The sequence below is a fragment of the Solenopsis invicta genome, chromosome 7 (genome assembly GCF_016802725.1).
Source record: "Solenopsis invicta isolate M01_SB chromosome 7, UNIL_Sinv_3.0, whole genome shotgun sequence".
In the NCBI taxonomy this organism is placed as follows: Eukaryota; Metazoa; Arthropoda; class Insecta; order Hymenoptera; family Formicidae; genus Solenopsis; species Solenopsis invicta.
Window position 1 is genome coordinate 14,272,968 of NC_052670.1, and position 23,646 is coordinate 14,296,613.

At 28.9% G+C, this 23,646-nt stretch overlaps 1 protein-coding gene and 1 non-coding gene across 7 annotated transcripts in view; one reads left to right on the forward strand and one right to left on the reverse strand.

Annotated features, from left to right (window-relative positions):
* Window positions 1-315: 315 nt before the first annotated feature.
* LOC105199801 (dysbindin protein homolog) overlaps window positions 316-23,646 on the reverse strand; it is a 67,225-nt gene continuing 43,894 nt past the window's right edge. Inside the window, exons 1-6 of one of the 6 annotated variants that reach the window (XM_011167058.3) lie at window positions 3,383-3,869; window positions 2,550-2,680; window positions 1,802-2,088; window positions 1,552-1,707; window positions 1,341-1,481; window positions 316-551 (exon numbers count right to left, since the gene is read on the reverse strand). In XM_011167058.3, the coding sequence (XP_011165360.1) occupies window positions 463-551; window positions 1,341-1,481; window positions 1,552-1,707; window positions 1,802-2,088; window positions 2,550-2,605 (729 nt within the window). In that variant the 5' untranslated portion in view covers window positions 2,606-2,680; window positions 3,383-3,869 and the 3' untranslated portion in view covers window positions 316-462. Of the gene's footprint in view, window positions 607-1,340; window positions 1,482-1,551; window positions 1,708-1,801; window positions 2,089-2,549; window positions 2,681-2,979; window positions 3,238-3,268; window positions 3,876-23,646 lie in introns of those variants that run through there. The other 5 variants (XM_011167059.3, XM_011167057.3, XM_039451440.1 and 2 more) reach the window with 5 other exon arrangements.
* LOC113004482 lies at window positions 13,656-13,774 on the forward strand. The gene has a single exon (XR_003269058.1). It is a non-coding gene; the product is annotated as a 5S ribosomal RNA (ribosomal RNA).

Genomic DNA, 23,646 nt, shown 5'->3' on the forward strand with positions numbered 1-23,646 from the left:
TTTTCAAGTTCATCGAATTGCATGTTGAATAAATTTTCAATTTTGAAACACAGTTATAAAATAAGCAAGAATAATATCACGATATTAAATTGAATTTAATATTTTACTGAACTTTTTTTAGAACTTTCTTGTTATAGTATTTTGATTTGTGAATTTTAGAACACCCTATAATATAACCCTATGTAGTACGCATATTTTACAAAATATACTTACATCCGTGAAGATTGTAAAAAATTTGGCAAAATTTAACTTAGTTTAGGCATTTGATGAAAAAATTGGAAGCATTACATGAGAAACTTTTCATTATTTTTTTTACACTTTATATTAAAAAGTTTAAATTGTCCAAGTCACAGCCCTAATATCTAATTGTAAGAAATGCAGTTAAAAGTTATGCTCCTTAGTACGCAACATCTTCAAAGTTTACTAGCAATATTTTTGAATATAGTTCTGACTCTTCTGTCTCTAATTCTCTAAAAACTCATCAAATATTTTTGAATCAATGTCCAATACTATCTCGTCCAAAGATGGGCCTTGTGCAGAGACTGGTAACTCTAAATTTGGAACGGACAAATTAATCATATGTTCAAAATGACAATCGGCAAGTTGCTAAAATTGAAAGATTATTTTTTTATAATAAATAAGCAAAATAAAATGGATTGAGAATAGAACTTGTTAGTTTTATTAATATGTAATGCAAAAAGAATGTACATATACATATTAACACGTAAATATTTTAAGTACTTGTTGCATGGCAAGTAATGTTTTCAATATTCATCTGAAATTGCATAATCAAAATGTCTTTGAAATCCGTTAATTTTGGATTTTTACTACCCACATTTTTTTTATATTAACACTACAAAATTTACCCACATAATTAAACATCTTTTTACACGTTTTTCCTGTTTTATAAGTCACAAATGTTAGAATAACTAACGCTATTTCAATGTAAACAGAATTGTATTAAATATCTTATTATTTTAAGTATCAAAATTATAAAATAAAAACTGTACTAGATTTAAATTAGCATTTAAGTAAAAAATCACTCACAGTAGCATTCTAAGTTAAATATACTTTTTAAAGATTATAACTTCTGTAATTGAAGGAAAGAAATTTCAAGTAAAATTTTTTTTATAAAAATGTCCGTCCATACCAAGATTTTCTGCGTATATTAATATAAATTTTCCGTTTTTTATAACGTTATTTTTACATACTTTTACGTATTTATAAATCTTTTTGCATTACATGCTAATAAGAATTACTAGTTTTTTGCATTATAATAATATCCTACTTCATTTTATTTTTTACAAAATTGTAAGAATATGTAAAAAGCAAAGACGTACTTGGTATAGAGCCAGTTGCTTTGTATTCTTCAAGATCCTCTTTAAAAGCTTCTTCGAAAGTTTCCCGCCGTTCCTTCAATTTCTTTTGGTGATTTAATTCATGTTGCGAGAGTCTTTCCGTGTGCTCGTTAGCCAACTTTCCTAAAAAATTCATTTGAAAATTTTGAAAAAATTCTGATTTTTAAAAACATTTTTCTATCACATGACATACCTTTGAAATTATTTAATTCTATCAATTTCTTCTCTTTGTATAAAGCCAACTGGAATCTGTGATCCAGCTGTCTACTTTGTAAATCTAACATTTCGTTTAGGTCTTCCAATCGATACAAAGCTCCTTCAACCTCCTCAAACATTTCTTGTAAATTTCCTTAAACATAATAAATAATAATTTTAAAAAGAGAATTCAATTTCCATTCATGTCTTAATTTGTTTCACGTTTTGTTTCTGAAGAAGAAAACTACCTATTTGGTCCATAAGATCTTGAATCGCATTATTAATCTTTGGAATGTAAGCTAATGTGCTATTTAAACAGGTAACATTGTTCCACTCGTGTTGAAGTTTCTCGTAAATGGAAGATATCAACGCATCCGCTTCCTGAGCCTTTCCTGCGTTCTCTTCCGCAAGCTCATGAAGCTCATTCCACTGTAATTGAAAGTGATGCAGAACGTCTGCCCCAGCATCATAATTTACATTCCTTACATTGGTTGACTTTTTGATCTTTGGATGCTCGGTGGACAATCCACGTATACTGAAATCATGATTAAAATATTCTGGAACTGTAAAAGTTGCTGTTCTCCACATCGCTATATTATCTTTCCCAGTACATTTATAAATACATGAACAGTTATCATCAGTTCTATCATTAAATATTATTAAGTAGAACAACATAGCAAACTACAATTTTATAATTTTACAGTATTAGCTTGGTTGTTCATTTGTCTGTCCATTTGTCTGCAAGATTTCTCAGAAACAACTTAATCTTTTCAAACTTTGTTTTTGCTAATAGATATCCAAAAATTATAGCTCCATCAAAATATGAATTAAATTGGTTGACTGTAAAGGGATCAAAGATCAATAAAATTTTTTAACAAAGTTTTTCTATCAGTTTTTCTCTGTGTCCTTTGTGCCAAGAATTATTATTAATCTTATCTTTGCACATTATTATATTATCTTTGCACAGTAAGAGACAATAAATAGTAAATCTTTTACCTAGCAGATATACCTTCTTGCACTGTCTGAAACTTGCTACGTAGTGATCCAAACATGCTTTACTATATTGACAGTAAACATTCACTGTCGATGGACCTCTAACGAACTTTTAGACCCAGCTGCACCCTTCACTACAAAATAAATCTCTTCCAATTTACTTACATAGACATTGTAACACACATACACATCAACAAATTTTTTAATACTAAATTCAAGAAATGTTTTTAACCTCTCCACAAATGTCCGAGCGACAAGCTATTGTAATTTTATAAAAATCATGCTTTTCCATACATTGTATATATGTTTTATATAAAATTCATTTGTAACTGTCTTGCAACCAAGTTATAATTATCTTGCCTACCCTGGGGTGATTTTCACACCCAGCAGTGAGACTCTAAATTACAGTAAATCTAGAATTCTAGATACATACTCAAATATTAAAAGGTTATAGAACAATCCACGATACATATAACATGTAGTTAATAATAATGACTTTAAATTATTTAAATACTTTTAAAGATGTAAAAAAGGTTCTAGATAAATTTACGTAAAAAGAAAACTAATCGCAGTCAGACTAGCCATACACGTTCAACACACATGTTACACTCAATAAATAATGTTAACTATATATGTTAGGCCAATAAGTAAAGCCAATCAATTTAACTTATTCGATAACGTAAATACGCCAGTGAACAAATAAAGATTTGCCTATGTTATACCTGTTATTACGCGTTTTGGGATTACAATATCGTGATTATTAACCGAAAACAAAGGATGACGAGGAAACTGTTTACACTTTCAGATTCGGCATGAAAAGGTATATACGTACATACACGTGATCAGAACTACGAGTTATTAATCTGTTGATTAACAATCGACGTGTCAGTTCAGACTGAGTTCCTGTCCTCTGTTGTTTACAAAACAATACACTCGAAGGTGACCACAGCACCAAGACATCCCTTTCATGTAACGATGTAACAAAAAGCCGATAGATAAGCTTTAATTAACAAGGATAAAGCATTTTTCTCTCTTCAAGAGAACAGAGTTACAATCGAAATCTAAGAACGATGTAAGAGAACTTCGTCGGTAATTTGGCTCGCCGAGTCGTCGCAGTGGCGATGAATGTGATGATAGGTTCGTTTCCTTTATCTGCACTCCCAAGCGTCTTTTCGCGCTAGAAACGAGATTTTAAACGTATGTTCAGACGTTGAAAAGAGAAGGAACAAATGACTCGAGTGCAGAAAAGTGCAAGGAAAACGAAACTGCTCGTTTTTATACATGTTGAGGAGACGCTACATGCGTTGCGACGGTTGCGATTGTTAGGGCCAGTTTCACAACTATCGATTAACTTAACTGACTGGTTAAGTGTTAACCGTGGTTATTTCTGGTCAATTCTACTTAACGACAAATACAATTGGTCAATTCCGATAGAATAATCAGCCGATTAAATTAACCGAAGGTTGTAAAACTGGTTGTAAAACTTTAATTGATTGATAGATTCTAAACATTTTCTGCCTCATTCAAATTCAAATAGAACCCATACAGCACAAAACTTGCAACAATATTGTTGCAACGTTGCAGCAATGTTGCAACAATATTTTTGCAGTCTTCCGTGCTGTATGGGAATAGCCCAGATAGCACAAAATATTTATAAAATATTTACTAAATATTTATAATATTTATTTTAATATTTTATAAACATTTATCAAAACATTTAATAAATGTTTTTATGGCCGTAGATTGGACTGATCATAAATATTTATCATAAATGTTTTAAAAATATTTATGATTTATGATAATTATTTGAAAATGTTTAAAATATCCGCATAAATATTATATTACACCACATAATCCCAATGAGTAAAACAATATTTCTATATTTTAAAAAACAATTTTTGCAAAAAAATTCCATTCTTAGGAATTTTTTTCGGAAATTCCGAAGCGTCACCCATCCAAGTCGCGACCAATATTTTAGAAAATATTTTAACAATATTTTTGATAAAGTTTTTTTAATCTTTTTCCGTTATATATATAAAATATGTATAAAATATTTCTATAATATTTATAAAAAATATTTATGATATATATTTATTAATATTTATCGTAAATATTGTGTGCTATCTGGGAGATAAATATTAACCTATAAGTGCGTTAATTTCATTATTTACTAAGAGTACTGGAAATCTATAGTACATTATATACAAAGTGAATTATTCAGTACTTCAATTAATTATTTCAGTAATTCAATGAATTTCGAAACGCAATCTATACATATATAATTATTCCAGATAGCACGCAATATTTATTTATGATAAATATTTATAAATATTTATTACTATTTACTTTTTTATACACTAGAACAAAACAAGCGCGCGCGTAACGAGCGCTATAGAGCTTTTAATAGTGAATGTATATTATATTATATTTAAATAAATATAAAAAAATTAAAAAGTTAATCAAGTTTAGAAAAATTTTACATAAATTAATAAAAACAATTTTTTTAATTTTTTTATTATTATTGATTTAACATGAACTTTATGTATATGTATGTATGTAGGTAATACAGTTATAATTAAGTATAACTAAAGATGTGTGTGTGTGTGTGTGTGTGTCCGTATGTATGCTGTGTGTGCTTCTGCTTCTGAATAAAGGGGCATAGTAGTGGAAAGAATGTTTTTAATTCGTTACCATAAAAAAAATTCGGCGGTAAACAGCGGTAAATCTTCTTTAACATCGACATATACTTAAAAAAGATCTTAAAAAAAATTTATTGACGATACATTGATTAGAATACCATCGCTGAAATTATGCGAAATTTGATTGCATGTAATTTCATCAATTTGTATTCGGCGATGCCTTGAGTCGTCCGTTGATGTCGGTTTCAATCATAAAGATACGCGCTGAGCCGGTCCCGAATGTCTAACTTTGTATAACTTCCCGATTCAAGTTCTCAAATAGAAATGATTATATTTTGATGACTCTAGATAGCATTATACTCGAATATCTGAGGTTAACTACTAAATTTATAATATTAAAATATATACTAAATAATAATATTAAAATATTATGATTTTTATTTATTAAAGGTTGTGAAAATTACAATTTCCGATGTTCAACGTTACATTAACCAACATTCATCTACTATTTATAAGAAATTAATATTGGCAGTAATTGAATCTAGTACGGACAGGATGCATTTTTCTATACGAGGTTTCTATATTACGAATTGAAATTTTCATCCGAGTTGCTTGTGTTCACGAATCGAGTTTCAGTAATTTTTTTTCGAATTCAGAACTCGAACCGATTTCTAGCATCATATACACAAAGCTTGGATATGCAATTCTATACTTTTTCTATACTATATTTTAATCACGATAATATTCTTACATCATGAATTGAATTTAGCATCGCCTAATTAGTAGACTAGCCGAGTAATTAACAATTTAAATTTTATGGTTCTCTTATCTTTTACAGGTATCCTTGTTTCCCGAGTGTTGATAATTATTCACGAACAAGACTGTTTCAAAACTGCTTGATATGTTTACCATTACCGCATAGCTGCCGCTCTCATGTTTTGATTGTGTCGCCGAAACATCATCGACAGGAACCAGTTTTCTTAAAAAAAACTCTGCAATTTGTCTCAAGGGTACAATCAATTCAATGTCGCCCACTCAAAGAATGCGGAAAGATTTAAATATGTGTATGCTGTGCATCCAGTTTCTCTCTCTCTCTCTCTCTCTCTCTCTCTCTCTCTCTCTCTCTCTCTCAAAAAGAGAAGGTAATAAAAGAGAAGGTAGATATAAAAAATATGGCAATGGGAGTAACGAAATTAAAGAAAGGAAGCAAAGGAGTAGTAATTATGGGTTGTGAAACTGGAGAAGAGGTGAAAAAATTGAAAGAGACAGAAGCTAAGCTGGGAGAGCATTATAAAGTGCTCGAGTCGTCTCAATCAAAACCAAAAGTAAAAATTGTTAACATAAATTTAAAAGAGATGAACTTAAATGATAATGAACTTATAAATACAATTAAGAAGCAGAATAAAATAGATACAGTAAATATGCGAATTGTGAATGGTTAAAGAAAAAAAGAGAATGATTAAAGAAAAGAGTAACAATCAAAGAAGAGGAAATGAAGAAGGATCAATAATAATGGAAGTAGATGAAGAGACGCACGAGCTGATATTGAAGAAATCAAAACTAAATATCGGATGGAAGAAATGTCCTGTATTTAATCACATCAGTATCTAAAGATGTTTTAAATGCTGGGGGTACTTCCACATTGCTAAAAATTGTACGAGAGAAGAAACATGCTGCAAATGCGCAGGGAATCATAGCTTGCTTGTTTGCACAGCGACGGAGAGCAAATGTGTAAATTGTATGTTCAAAAATAGAACATACAATCTAAAAATAAATGACGGACATGAAGCCATTAGTCGAGAATGTCTAACTTTTAAGAGAGCGTTACAGGAAGAGAAGAGGAGAGCAGGTTGGGAAGATACAAAATAGCAACTACCGAAGAAAGAAGAAATAATTATGTAAACAAATGCGCAGAGCTTACCAGCGCATATAGACGAACTGCAGCATCAGGTTATGAAAAGACTAAATTCTGTGATGGTAGCGATGAGACCAGGCTGATTAATGACACGATATTAGATATGAAGTAGTATTAATAAAAAAGTTAGAATCAAATTGCTAGTGTGCTGCGATAGAAATGAAAGAAAAACTTTATAAAGGAGTAATAATAGTAATATATATCACTCACCAAGCGCATCGCACGGAGATTTCATGAGATTTTTTGAGGATATAGTAGAAGAGTTAATAATAAAGGGAGAATGCATGGTAATAGGAGATTTTAATATAGACCTTATAACGGACTCGTTTTATGCGAAGAAATTACAAAAGACAATGTTAAGCTTGGGCATGAAACAGTATGTGAACGAACCAACGAAAGTTACAAAAGACAGTCAGACAATTATAGATTTAATTTTCTCTAATAATAATAAAATAGTACAAGTAATTCATGAACCTAAAATTACGGACCGTGCGTGGCTGAAAGTAGAGTTAAGTGTGAGTAAAAATGAAAGTACGAGTAAATACAAAGAATTTAACGCTAGAAATTACAAAGACTTCGATGAAGATGAATTTGTTATCCTTTCTGAGCAAAGAACCTGCATCAAGTTTTGTTTCAAGCTTAAAGAAACTGCTGCAGAAACCTATCGCATGCTTGTGGAAGCATTAGATAAAATTTTAATTTTAATTGGTTGTATGATAAGACCTTTTACTTAATAAAAATTTTACTTTAAATCCAAATGTACTTTTTTACATATATACTTGTAAATTAATTGAAAATATTTTCTACATATTTCTTACTATTTAAAATCAGAGTGTATTTGAAACATATTAATTTAGCACATTTAAATATATTAAAATATATTTAAAATATATTAAAATATATTAAAATAATATATTTAAAATATATTTTTAAATCTAAAAAAATGTTTGATTAAATTAATGAAAATAATACAAACATTTTTAATTTTTAATTAAAATATCTGGATTGAAATAAAGTGGTTCTTATTCTTTCAATTCAAAAGAAGTTTTTATAGGTTACATAATCCATTTTAACTTACAGGATTAAAATAACAATTGTTATCCTTTCTTTTTTCAGATTTAATCATATGTTTAAAATATTAACAATTATAATAAAATACATTTGAAATTAAATATGTTTTATTTATTCTTTATAGTTTTGTTACATTTATATAGAACAGATTTTCTAAGTTGTTGTTGCTTGATTGCAGAATAATAGATTTTTATAAATTTGAGACCTTCCTCTTTTTGTAACCATTCAATACATTAGAAAGATTTGTAAGATAAATGTAATACTGGCCTAATAAAACTACATACAAGTATGTACAGTTAGGAGCTAAAAGGTTGCAATACTTCCGTGTCCAAGGAAGTGTTATATCTTGGAATGACGAAATTGACCGGGTGGAATCTCACATAAAATCAAATTATGTAGGTGTTTTCATCATGCACTTTATTCTCTTTATATATACACCCAAATAGCACAAAATATTTATAAAACATTTACTAAATATTTATAATATTTATTTTAATATTTTATAAACATTTATCATAAACATTTAATAAATGTTTTTATGGCCGTAGATTGGACTGATTATAAATATTTATCATAAACGTTTCAAAAATATTTATGATAAATATTATGGTAAATGTTTTGAACACGTTTATTAATTATTATGATAAATATTATGATAAATATTTTGAAAATGTTTATTAATTATTATGATAAATAATATGGTAAATATTTTGAAAATGTTTATTAATTATTATGATAAAGATTTGTAAAATTTTGCTTTTTTTATTAAATTTATATAAAATTTTTTAGTATTAAAAATTGCATCAGCAAACAATGTTTTTTAAATATTAATTGTTGTGTATTTTAAATATTTAAAAAAACATTGTCTACTGATTAGGAATAGTAGAATCCAACTAAAAATTATAAATTAATTTTAATTTTATTTATTATTTTATAATTACAATATTAATATACATAGACATTGCAATTCTTATCATTCTCGGTTAGACGTTAGCGGGGAAAGGTATTCAAAGGTTCCTTCCACATGTTCTGAGACTTAATTCGTGTGTAGATATCAATAAAAACGCCGCCGGCAGACAAAGTTCAGGCGCCACAACTATCTTAAATTTATTTTTTTGAGGAATATATATACACCGACTATATACACCGAATATATATACACCCGACATACACCGCCTATTTAATGTACTAAACCTCCTCAAGGATTACTAATGGATTATACTCAATTTACTTAAGGGTCTCAAGGGCTTTCAGATCTATTCTATAGATATAGACACACCTCGGCATGGCTCGCTCAACGTGGCTCAACAGGAACAGGAAGTAGCTGCTCAATCGCCGGTCGCCGGTCGGCCATAGATTGTTCACGTGACGCTGTTGGTATGTTCTTTTCAGTTTCACTTCAAATGCAGTTGAAAAGAACAGACCAGGAACTTACGATAGTGGCCTAGCTTACATCGAGCACTTACGCGTACTATAACTCGTAACTTTCTATTAAATTCTCTCTATTAAATCTTACTTTTGACGATGTGTATACATGATACATGTATTTAATAATCTTGATTCATATTGTACCAGTTTAGTATACTATTTTTTAAATTCATTGCCGAAATTAAGATAATTTAATAGAAAATTACTATAATAATACGCGTGTATCAAGTGCTTGGTGTAAACTAGGACAGTAAAGAGGAATCGATAGTACATATTATACATACATCAAAACAGTATAAAAAAGAATAAGAAAAGCTACGCAACGATACCACTAATTATTTTATTTGTATTTATCATAAATATTTACATAAATATTTTTGTAAATATTTATTCTTTATTTATCATAAATATTTTGGAAAATATTTAATAAATATTTTAACAATATTTTAGATAAAGATTTTTATAATCTTTTCCGTCATATATATAAAATATTTATAAAATATTTCTATAATATTTATAAAAAATATTACGATAAATGTTTATTAATATTTATCATATATATTGTGTGCTATCTGTACGAGGTGTGATCAAAAAGTAAGGTGACTTTTTGAATTTCGCGCGCTCTGTACACTCTAATTTCAAAATTTTTTTTTTTTGTATGTTAGTACACTCGTCACGATCATATGTTCACAGTTTTGACTATATAGCATGTGTTGTTTTTATGTGAGAGGCATAAAGGTTAGACTCGTGTTTGCGTGCTCGGCGATTGTTTGCTGTTGAAAATAATGGAGCAGAGAGTTTGTATTAATTTTTGTGTAAAAAATGGTATTAAGTGCTCAAAAACTCTTGAATTGTTGACAGGCGTACGGTAAGTCAACTTTGAGCAAAAAAAATGTTTATAAATAGTATAAGTTATTCCAAGAGGGCCGAGAAAATGTTAACGATGAACCTCGCTCTGGACGCCCCAGCACGTCAAAAACCGACAAAAATGTTCAGGAAGTGAAAGAAATTGTGTTGAAAAATCGTCGAATCACGATTAGAGAAATAGCTGATGATCTTAATATATCGTTTGGCTCATGCCAATCAATTTTAACGGATGTTTTGGGTATGACACGTGACAGCAAAATTCGTTCCAAAACTGCTTAATTTTGATCAGAAGCAGCGTCGCATGAACATCGCCCAAGACATGTTGAACGACGTCAATGATGATCCTGATCTGCTCAAAAGGGTTATAAATGGTGACGAAACATAGGTATAGGTATATGACGTCGAAACCAAAGCCCAATCATCTCAGTGGAAGAGCCCAGGAGAGCCAAGACCGAAAAAGGCACGCTAAGTTCGTTCGAATGTGAAGGTTTTGCTCACAGTTTTCTTTGATTACCATGGCGTTGTGCATCAAGAATTCCTACCACAAGGTCGTACACAAGGAGTATTACCTTGAGGTTATGCGGTGTTTGCGTGAATCAATAAGAAAAAAACGTCCGGAAGTGTAGAAAGAAAATTCATGGATTCTGCACCATGATAATGCACCTGCGCACACGTCGTTACTAGTGAGTACTGTTTTGGCTAAAAACAATACTATCATCATGCCTCAGCCACCGTATTCACCAGGGCCCCCAGACTTGGCCCCCTGCGACTTTTTCCTCTTCCCAAAATTGAAAAGGCCTATGAAAGGACGAAGATTTGCGACGATTGAAGAGATTAAGGCTGCATCGCTGTAGGAGCTCAAGGCAATACCCAAAAGTGCATTTCAGAAATGTTTTGACGACTGGAAAAAGCGCTGGCACAAATGCATTGTATCAGAGGAGGATTATTTTGAAGGGGATAACATAATTTTGGATGAATAAATGAATATTTTTTTATAAAAATGAAAAGTCACCTTACTTTTTGATCACACCTCGTATGTATACATACATGTACGATATACGTATATTATAAATGTCGCATAATTAATAAATTATTTTGATCATTTTTTAACAGATTATTCATTTAGACGGTGCACATTCTCGTTCACCAAAAGTAACTCAATTTAATAATGGAAATGTTAATTATAAATTACAAATCTCATCAAGTACCCGAATTTCATGTTTAGGAAAATATAAATTTGAAAACACATTAAATCTGCCAGAACCGGAAGAAGTTAATTTTTCGGAAATTTTGAATACAACAAGAGTCATTAAGTTTCTCAGGTTTATCAATTTATTATATAATAAAGAAAGTCGACAATACTAACAAAAACTAATTATACAATACATCACATTTTTTAATGCATCACATTAACATTTTAATATAAAATAAAATTCTTCTTTAACAATAAATAATTATTATAGTGATAGAAGAATATATCAAAACAAATTTTGTAACATTATATAATAATAAATTAAATAAAAAGATAGGTTGTGGTTCAATAACTGACGGAAAATACAAATTGGAAGTTCACGTATCAAACTTTGATACGGAAGATTATGATGACTTAAATTTAAAAAAGGGAGATAAAATAAAAATAATAAGAATGATACAAACAGGTAAAGTATAAAAGAAATAAGTACAAATTTATATAATATAAAAAATGTGAAAAAATTTATACACTTTTTATAAAATTAAAAAAATTTTTTTTTTTGTGTGCACCAATTACCATATCTATTTACCAATTTATTAAAATATTTATACTTTTAACTAAATATATATTTTTTATAATAAATCTACATGATTACATGGACATTTTTTCGCATTTTTAGTTTAGTATATTTAGTATCACACACACACACACACACACACGCGCGCGCGCGCGCACGCGCGCGCAGCTATAACGTAGTAAACAAGAACAACAAAATATTATTATAACACTATCATTCTCGCGATGAATGTAACAATTATGTCACAACCATTATGTCATAATATTATTATTACACCATTAACCTCATACACTATTAATCTCACGATGCATGTAACAGAACAGTTATATCTATAACTGTCAAAACGCAATCTCCACGATGACAGCAGCTCACGAAGTAAGCACAACGCGAGAATCAATGAGCATTTTGGAAAAGTGACAACAATAAACTTCGAGAGACTGCGACTATCGATTTAACACGGATTTTTTCAGAAAGGATAATTTATATGTACAAAGAAAAAAAAATCGCAAAATCTTTATTTAAAATGTTATCAAAATTAATATAGACTACATATTTTATAAATATATTATGATAAATCTTTATTATCTGTTCGCGATCTAAGATTACAAAAATGTTTGTGGAATATTTTCGTAAATATTTAAAAAATATTCAAATAATTATTAAATATAAATATTTTGTAAATCTTTTATAAATATTCTTGGGAAAGTTTTTTATATATAATTATATGTAATGATCAGTGTTGCGCTTAGATAACTTAAAATTTATCTAGATACAGATCAGATAAATTATGTATAAATGTATCTTAAATAAGATAAAGATAATTTAATTTTTATTTATCTAGGTAAAAGATAAAAAAATTTATAGAATTATTTAGATAATTTTCAGATAATATTATGGAGCAAAAAAAAAATTTAGAATATGAAATATGTTTATATTTTTATTTTTAAAATAATATTTTTAAAAACAAAAATTCTTCAAATAATTATATAAGAACAAATATTTCTCGTTTTTAATTATTACTCAAATAAAAATAAAAATTAAAAATAAAAAAAAATATTAGAATAAATCCCGTTATATAGTAACTGACAAATTATTTGAAAAAGTTTTTGAATTTATAGTTTTGGGGAAATTTTTATATTGCACTACTGTTGATCTGAACTACGTTTCAATATATATTGTCAGTAAAAATCTGTAGTTAGCATTACGTATCTATAGATTTTTAGTACTGACAATAAATTTTGAAATCTTGAAAAAATCTGTTAAGATAAATGGTAACTTAAAGCTAAAGACTATTGTCTAATTAATTAATTAGTTAATTAATGTAATATGGTTGATTTTTATGATATTCATTTTATATTAAAACGAAACAAAATTTTGGAAGTAACGTATATAAAACCTGATACAATAAGTTAAGCGATCGGCCAACTTCCACATCACGCTGAGAAAACCAGTTCTCGTCCGATCACTGAAGTTAAGCAGCGTTGAGCACGGTCAGTACTTGGATGGGTGACCGCTTGGGAACACCGTGTGATGTTGGCCTCAATTTTTTTTTTGTTTTTTTTTTAACAAGCAGATACATAGACATTTATAATTCCTTCTTTTTCCCTTAGAAAATAATGAGAAACAACTTTTATTTTAAATTTGAAGAATCCATTTTTGAAATATAACTTTTTTATCTTACATTCAATATATTAAAAACTCTTCTGGGTACTTAAAAAATATTTAGGATTGGTTAAATTAATATTTCATATTTTTAATTAATATTTTTAATTAATATTTTTTAATTTTTAATATATTAATATTTAATATTTTTTTAAATTTAAATTAATGATTTATAAAATAACTTTCGGCCCGATCAAGTTATAATGCTTCATTTTTGTTATTTGCATTATCTCAGATAATTTAAAAAGATAATATGTCTTTTATCTAAGATAAAGATAAGGATAACGTACAGTATAATAATCTAGATAAAGATTAGAGGAAGCTATTTATTTAGATAATTATCTAGATAATTTTATAGATAATCATTACGGCAAACACTGGTAATGATTATATAAAATTATACATAATCATTGCTTATTATTATATATAATTATGCATAATTATTATATGTATTTATATGTAATATATATATATATGTATATATGAAAATTTTTTTTCTGGGTTGTGTTGATGTATGAGATTACCCATACATACGATGATCAAATTTATCCTTTATTTTTTACGAGAAAATAATTAAAGCATAAATCTGAACATTTCAGGGTTTTTTCTTTCTACATGGTTACAAACTATTTTAAACAACTAAATTTATCAATTATTTTATAAACAACAAAATTGGGTTTTCTGAAAATAAATAAATCTAAAGAGTATTGCTACGCGAAATAAAGAACTATCCTTTATTATAAAGGACAGTTCTCGAAGAAAGTAAAGAACAAATCTAGTTACTATATACGAGGTGTGTTCAAAAAGTATCGCGAATTTTGTGTTTTTTCAAAAATTATTTATTTATTCATGAATATCTATTTTGTCCCCTTCAAAGTAATCCCCATGAGATATTATACACTTGTGCCAACGGTTTTTCCAATCTTCGAAGCACTTCAAAAAATCATTTTTTTTTATCTTGTTCAGCTCCTCCTTCGATGCCGTCTTTATCTCGTCAAGCGTAGCGTAACGTCGTCCTTTCATGGGCCTCTTCAGTTTAGGGAACAAGAAAAAGTCACAGGGGGCCAGATCTGGGGAATACGGTGGCTGCGGCATCATTAGTGTGTTGTTTTTGGCCAAAAAGTCGCGCACAAGCAACGATGTGTGAGCAGGGGCGTTATCGTGGTGCAAAAGCCAATTTTTGTTCTTCCACAAATCCGGGCGTTTCTGGCGGATTGCTTCGCGCAAATTGCGCATAACTTGCAGGTAATATTCCTTATTGACCGTTCTACCCTGTGGCAAGAACTCATGATGCACCACGCCCCTGTAATCGAAGAAAACTGTCAGCAAAACTTTCACATTCGACCGAACTTGGCGCACTTTTTTCGGTCTTGGTTCGTGCGGCAGCTTCCATTGAGATGATTAAGCTTTGGTTTCCACGTCATAACCATAAACCCACGATTCGTCACCAGTTATGACCCTCTGGAGCAAATTTGGGTCGTCGCGGACAGAGTCCAACATCTCATTAGCAATGTTCATGCGATGCTGTTTTTGGTCGCAATTGAGCAATTTTGGTACGATTTCGCGGCGACCCGTCTCATGCCCAAATCATTGATAAAAATCGAATGGCACGAGCCAATCGATATGTTTAGGTCCTCAGCAACTTCTCTAACGGTGATTCGACGATTGGCCAATACCATTTTCTCCACTTCATTAATTTTTTCGTCTGTTGTTGAAGTGCTCGGGCGTCCGGCACGCTCTTCGTCGTTCACATCTTCTCGGCCTTCTGAGAACATTTTGTACCACCGATAAACGTTGCTTCGGTCCAAGGTAGCTTCTCCGTATGCCACAGTCAACATTCGGAATGCATCCGCGCACTTAATTTCGTTTTTCACACAAAATTTGATACAGGTTCTTTGATCCATTTTTTTGAATAGGTAAAAATCGAAGACGATCCAAAACACGTGCAAGCAAAGCAGCTGTCAACAATTAAGTGAACATTCAAAATGGCCGAGCTTGTCGGCATAAGTGAGAGACATGAGTACCAACATAACGCCACAAAAAGATCGAAATTCGAATATACGTAACCCGCGAAAATTCAAAATTCGCGATACTTTTTGAACACACCTCGTATATCTCATTGTTAGTAATATGTATCTCATGAAATAAAAGACGTATAGTTATTGTATTCATGGTTTTACAGCAGCGATTGTTGCAGAGAACTTTCAGAAAGATTTCAACCTTTTTTTACATTTCATGCAACAATTTTAAAAAAATGTTGTAATATGTCATAAAATATTGCAATAGGAATGTTTCTAAAATATACTACATTCAGTAAATTTTCAAATTGAGCTATTTAAAGTTAGGTTAATTTTTTTGTTTGGATCCGTTAATCTTCTCAAACAGAAAAGTTGCTTTGTTGCTCTCAGCAAATGGACAAAAATTTTCTAAGTTTAGCGCTTGCGGCGTGTTGCTTTCGTCAATTAAATGAACAAAAATTTTTTAAAGTCTTGTGTCCACGATCCTAGACATTGGTATTAAATTTCGGACAGAGAAAATTGATCAATCGCATTAATCACAAATGACCAAATTATTCAAATGCGATTGATTAATTCTTTTTCTATCTGAGATCTCGAACCGATTTCGCGTCATGTATTAAGTTTATGTAATAGAAGTACAAGAATATGAAATAAAATTGTTGTTTTGTATATATTATTGCATTCTTTTTATTAAATATATTAGAAATCATATTTACACATATAAAATAACGAGAACGGCTATATCGATCGAAAGCAGATCTTGGTGCTTAATAATAATTTTCTAGGTGAAAGAGAGAGAGAGAGAGAGAGAGAATTTAAAAAAACATGTATAGTACAAGATTTCCCAAACTACACGTTGTTTACTTAATTGCCGGACTTAAAACACAGCTTTTTAAGAAGAACCCAGAAATGTATTATAGTATTACAAAAATTAAATTGCCAATCAATTTAATAATTTTTGATACTTACAAACACCTCTACACAATCTTCTATTCTCCTTCTCCTGAAAACTGTAAAGAAATTATTGCGAGAAATATTACCTCGGTCAGGATTTGAATCCGGATCTCCTTGAATTCCATGTAAGTATTTTAACTATATAATTCGATCACCGAGGTTTAAATTCGGCAAATATGCGGCTTACAGTTCAAAAAATCTTGTAAATGTTTGTACCTTGCTAACGCATTGCGTTGACGCCGACACGCAACCGCGCCTCTTGAAATTTACATAAAATTTATTGTTGAGCATTAAGATTTGCTTTTAATCGGTATAGCCATTTTCACTATTTAAATGTGTTGATACACTTTCCGAGTATTCCGAAAATCAGAATTTTGTTTAGATTGAATCGTGTTTACATTTATTATATTAATCAGATTTAAAATAATAAATTAAAACGTAAAATAAAAATTAATTGTATTTTATATATAAGTTTTATTGTAATTTTTTTAAATTTATAATACTTGTACTCCTCTGAAACACATACATATATGTTTTATATATTACTACGTATTTTAAATATTATGAAGGAAAAAAATCATAACATCTGTATTCAATGTGTTATTAAAATATAGACTAAATATTTTATATAATATTTATGATAAATGCGAAAATAAATATTTATAGTAAAGGAAAGAAAAAAATGGTAAAATATAATTTTGTTCTTTTAAAATAACTCAGGAACGTTCACGAAGTGACCGCCTCAGATTTAGATGAGCTTTTAATATGTTATAAAACAGATAAAAATAAAGAACACGTATTTTTTTATACATGCTTTAATGCACTTTTAAGAGCAAAACACCCTTTTGAAGAAAATTTTTTCTTTTGAAGCGTATATCGTCAAAACTATAAGAGATAGAGAAAAATCTAATTAAAAATTAAATTGCTCGAAGAATACTTTATAACAGTAATAACAAAATTTTTAAAAAATTTTTTTATACTTTTTCTCATCACTTATCTATTAAAATTTTTTTTTTATAAGCAAAATAAAGCTTATTTTAATACGAATTCAATGGAATATGACAAAGTTATGCTGCGATATTTCCATTTTCCAAAAATAATTAAAAACCACTTCATAACGTATGGTACGCGCGCCCGTCTACGGAAATGTACTATGGAAGTGTCCTCTTTCGATTTTGACGAGTGTTTAATACGTTGTAGTACACATCAAAATAAAAGATACATATTTTTTTATACGTGCCCAATCTTACTTTTAGGGGGTGTAACATCCTTTGAAGAAAATCAGTTTTCTTCATTCGAAGCATATAGCGTCAAAACTTTAAGAGATAGAGAACTAATTGAAAGACTTTGCTTATAAAAAAAAAAAAAATAAAAATTTTGAAAGAAAACAGTTAAGTGGTCGGAAAAAATATAAAAAAATTTTTTTTTGTCAATGTTCTAAAGTACTTCTTAAGACATTTAATTTTTAATTTTTTTTTCTATCTCCTATAGTTTCGACAATATACGCTTCGAAAGAAGAAAATCGATTTTCTTCAAAGAGATGTTTTACTCCCTAAAAGTGAGATTGGGCACGTATAAAAAAATACGTGTCCCTTATTTTGATCTGTATTATAACAAAATAAAAGATCGTCTAAAACTGAGGTGAACATTTCGTAAACGTTCCTTGTCAGTAGATATTGATGCAACCTAATTCTTATGGACACAAAGGCAAAATATTTCCCTGCTGTTTCTATGATATTTTTTTTATAAAAGCGCTTTAAAAAAAAATTTCATAGAAATTTGCAAACTATATTAGCAGAGAAATCGACGAGAAACTACGGACAAAATTGTAAATAAAATACAAACAATATTGTAGAAAAATTGGAAAAAACATTTCTATGCATTTTTTTCTGTAAAATCTATTTGCACAGAAATTGAAGAGAAACTAAAGACAAAACTACAGAGAAACTCAAAGATATTTTCGGAGAAGTTGCAAAAAATACTGCTAAGAAACTTTTTGACATTTTTTCTGCAAAAAAATATTTGAGAAGAAAATAATGACAAAATCTTTCGTGCAATTACAAAATAAATACAGAAGAAGAAAAGGAAAAGAATAAATGAGAGAAAGAAGAGATATTTGAAAAGAAATTTCTTTGCATTTTCTGTCGAAAGATCTGTTTGAACTTATTTGCAAAAAAATATCTGAAAAACTGAAAATAACTGACAGAAAAATAATACTGAAAACGTAGAAAAATTGCGGAAAAACCTTGAAAATGTTTTCAAAATACAAAACACTTTTTTTCTGCAATTTCACTGCTTTTACTCTGTGTGTTCGCTTTGCAGAGAAAGTGGATAGAAACTAAAGAAAAATAAGAAACAATGAAGAAAATGCATAAAAATTGATAAACTAAGGAAAAACCTTGAAAATCTTTTTAAAAGACAATATTTTCGAGCAGTACGCGGCACTGCCGCTAAATAAACACGGAAGTTCTACTTGTATATTTCTTGTACAAAAAGATTACAGAATAAAAGGTACAGCGTTATGTGATTTTTCTTAACAAGAGTATTTTTTTTAACAAGTCTCTAAAATTGGGCTTCAAATTGAAAGAAAATAAGACAATTTTTTTAACAGTTCCATTGAGATTTAATTAAATTTTAAATAAATTTTAATTTTTACGACTATTTTTGTACCAAAATTATACCAACATTATATTAAAATTAAGCTAAAATTTCGTTGAAACCTTTTTGTTAATTTTTTTGCAATTTTATCATATATTTCTCGCCAATTTTTGCATCAAATGGTCCATTTTTAAAACAAACAACGAAGAAATGTGCAGAGAAATTGCACAGAAATTTGTAGAAAAATGGCAGAATGAGAGAAATATTTTCGCCTGGAATTTTGTTAGCTATAGACAGGGATTCCAGATTGCGGATCCTGTTGCATGATGCATGCTTGTGTACGTACCATATACGTGTGTGCTGAAATGTACATTTCTTTTGCTAGCTGACGTTGCTAAAAATGCGAACATGTAACCGGAGATGAGCGATGTTTAAAAATAACTCAACTTTTTAAAAATCGATTGAAATAAAAAAAAATTAAAGACAGCAAATATAAAACTAACAGACGATTAATCGATATATTTTTTAATATATTTTTAATATAATTTTTAAATTTATTTTTTTATTTAAAAAAATTTTTATTTTTTATTATCTTCAATGTATACCAAGATTTAGTTGTGGTAATATTGCTGAAAATATCAGTTTTATTAATTTATAAATAAATTAAAAAATTTACGTTTGTAACTGCATTATAGACCCCACATTAGGGCCTATCCAGGCCCAGACAAAAAATTAATATAATATTCTTGAAATCTTTATTTATTTATATAAATAAAGTAATTAGAATTTTGACATTTCAGATTTTTGAGAAAAAAATTAGTTAAGTACTGCAAAACTGACATCTTTCTCAATATATATTTCCAATATATTTAAGATGACATCTCCTATGAAGGAAAAGAGAAATATTACAAACTATTTAAGTAGTATAACGTTATAGAAACTTGTATGTTTTGCTTATCTAGAGTAGATAATCAAGTTTAAATTACAAAAACACAAAAATAAATGATAAAATGTAATGGGAAATTAGGGGATCAACTTTTTAATACTTTCACACTTTTATAGGTTTCAACAGCGCATTTTACAAATTTAAAATGTTTAGAATTATATAAAGTTCCAACATTTCAATTTTTAAAACTATTTTAATGAAGGTGTCAAGCTCAAATATTTATGTTTTTTATTAAGTGTCATTTACCCTCAAATTTTAGAAGATATTACTGCAGCTTGTACACATATAACAATTTTACAAAATATTATCTATACTAACTATGTAACTGTCAAGAAACTTAACTCGAAACTATGTAAAAGTTACCTAGTTAAAGTAATTATCGAATTACAGAGTTTAGTTATTACGTTATTAAATATTATAAGGAGCGTATTCCAAAATTTATCTTTTTGTATTTTTACAAATCTTTACTGATTCTTATTAATATCGAAATTTTCCTTCATAGTCATTGCTCCTCACCAGTTTAATGCACAATCAGATCAGCTAATTTGTGGAAAAAATTATAATCAAAGTGGCATTTTTCCCTCAACTGGCATCTTCTCCCGACTTATATCTAAGATTAATACGCAATTTAAATATTTATAAAGATAGTTGTATTAACAGTTAATATACTGTTGCGACTATGATTTTGCCTTTTCCCTGTATTGAACAGCTGACAGGAAAATCAATACAGGAAAATTAAAAGATACCTAAGTAGCACATGAAACCATAAAATGTCTGCGACTTAATTCGCAGCATTTTCGCTGTAACAACGTTAGCACAAATGTTTTTAGCTTTACACGCTACTTGGATAGTTTTAAGGTGATACCTAATAATTTTTCGCTCTCCACGCGACAACGAGCCGTTTCTCATTTCGCACAACTGAGTTGAGCTTGAGTCGTCATCGCGCGCGGACGCTATTATTATCTTCTAACGGTCTCTCATTAAAGATTATTGTTTTTTTTTTTTTGTTTAAAGTATCCCTTTTTTTTTAGTATTGCGAGCGTAGATGCGAATGATCACGAGAGACGCGGAGACGCGAACGCGTCCGCTAAACGTAACAATACCGTTCGTTTGTTAGCGCAATATTTTTATCGCGGTCACATAAATCGCGATCGTCTGTACATGTTCTTGTCTATACGCGTTCTCGTTCACTCTTGTGTACAATAAACGGTGTATAAAATCTTAAAGTACTTTTTATAATGATGAAAAAATTAAAAGAAGTCAACCTGAGACACTTAATTCCAGCGTTTAAACGTAAGTATATCTTTTTTTATTTTTTTGATACTATATTTCAGCATGTATGATACTATAGGTTATGACTCAGCACGGTTATGCAACATGTTTATAAAAGCTTTACTTTTTCATTATTTACTCCATCTAAATGTTATTTATATTAATAGTAGAAATAATGATTACAAAATACACTAAAACACATATTTATTTTAATAATAAGTAAATATATATATATATGTGTGTGTGTGTGTGTGTGTGTGTGTGTGTGTGTGTGTGTGTGTGTGCGTGCGTGCGTGCGTGCGTGTATGTGTACACACACACACACACACACACACACACACACACATATATATACATGTATGTATATGTGTACATATGTATATTAGGGTGGTCCTTATTTTGGATATTTTCGAATTTTTATGCTCCCAGGGGTTTAAACGCTTCCAAATTAATAAAAAAAAATTCCCTAAAAATTTGAGCTCTTAATATCAATTCTAAGATAGTCCGCATGACCACCTAAGTTTCTTATGGAAATAACATGTAAAAAACTTCTTTTATTCTTCGAAATTTTATATGTTCTTTACGAATGATCTTAAAAATGAGAAGTAGATATTTTTGTAGAGAATTTAACGCTCTACAGAAAAGGTCTTATGATATTTTTCGGTAAGTCTTCTGGTTCAAAAGTTATTCGAGGTCAAAGTTCAATTAAAATAAAATCATCCATGTTTTCAAATATATTTACAAAATAAACAGTTGTGCCATAAAATATATTACATATTTCTTGAAGGTTACAAATTTCATGTATTTCCATTATCTTAAAATTTTATTACATAAGAAACAAAAATTATTTGTTGATATTGTGACCAATACATATTTTTTATAGATCAAAAAAACTAAAAATTTATTTATACCAAAAAATAGAAAATTTTAAAGAAGAGAAAATAATATAAAAGTATTTTGTTTTAAGTTTTGATGAACTTTATGAACTTATTTTCATATTTTCAACAATTGAACTTTTTGAGTATTAGAATAATTATGATTATATTCTGATAATAATTGGACTATAAACTGTTGTTGCTCTGGGTTTTTACTTAATATGATAATCTTAACATGATAATCTTTGATTAATTAATTATCATCATGGTATATTAAGAAAAAACCCAGTAATAATAAAGTAAAATGCGTTTTAGTAATGGTAAATTTTAATAAAAATTGTTATATTTTATTATTATTACTATAATCATTGTTATAACTAATACTCAAGCACTTTCTATAAGAATACTGAATTTCTGAATAAGAATAGATATATTAATTATTAATAAAGTGAGCTTTAAGATTAATACTCGTGTATTTATAAGTAATTTACGTGTTTTTTAATAAATGCGCATTGCGATATATTATAACATATTATTTTTGTACCAATAATTAAATTTAATAAAAATATTTGGTGTGTCTCAATACATCATGTATTAGTTATGAAGAAATTTATTAGGACCGCATAGAGAAATTCTTAAATTTACAGCAAAACAAATATATTAACTTAATGTAATCTTTTTTCAGTGCACTTTTAATTATAAAGCATCAGAAAGTAATGATCATTGTAGAGTATCTGTAGTCTACAAGTAGATCGTACACTAACACATAAGCATAGATCTACGAATAATCATTAATTTGTGATTTTTTAAAAATAATTAATAGTGCCTTTATATAAAACAAGAAAAAAAGCTAAAAAATTGTCGTGGAATTCATGAAGAAAAATAGAATTTATGACGTTGTGAAAAGAGATTAAGAAATTGTGTAATAAAATTACACTAACAAGCAAATGAGAATGATTGGATTAGATAAATCCGTATGAATACTTATTTCAGCAAGTGCTTCGCTCGCTTCTTTTACATTGTTACGTGTTTCATTCGTGTTTATGGAAAACTAATTACATTACATGAGTAGCGTAAAAACTGTAA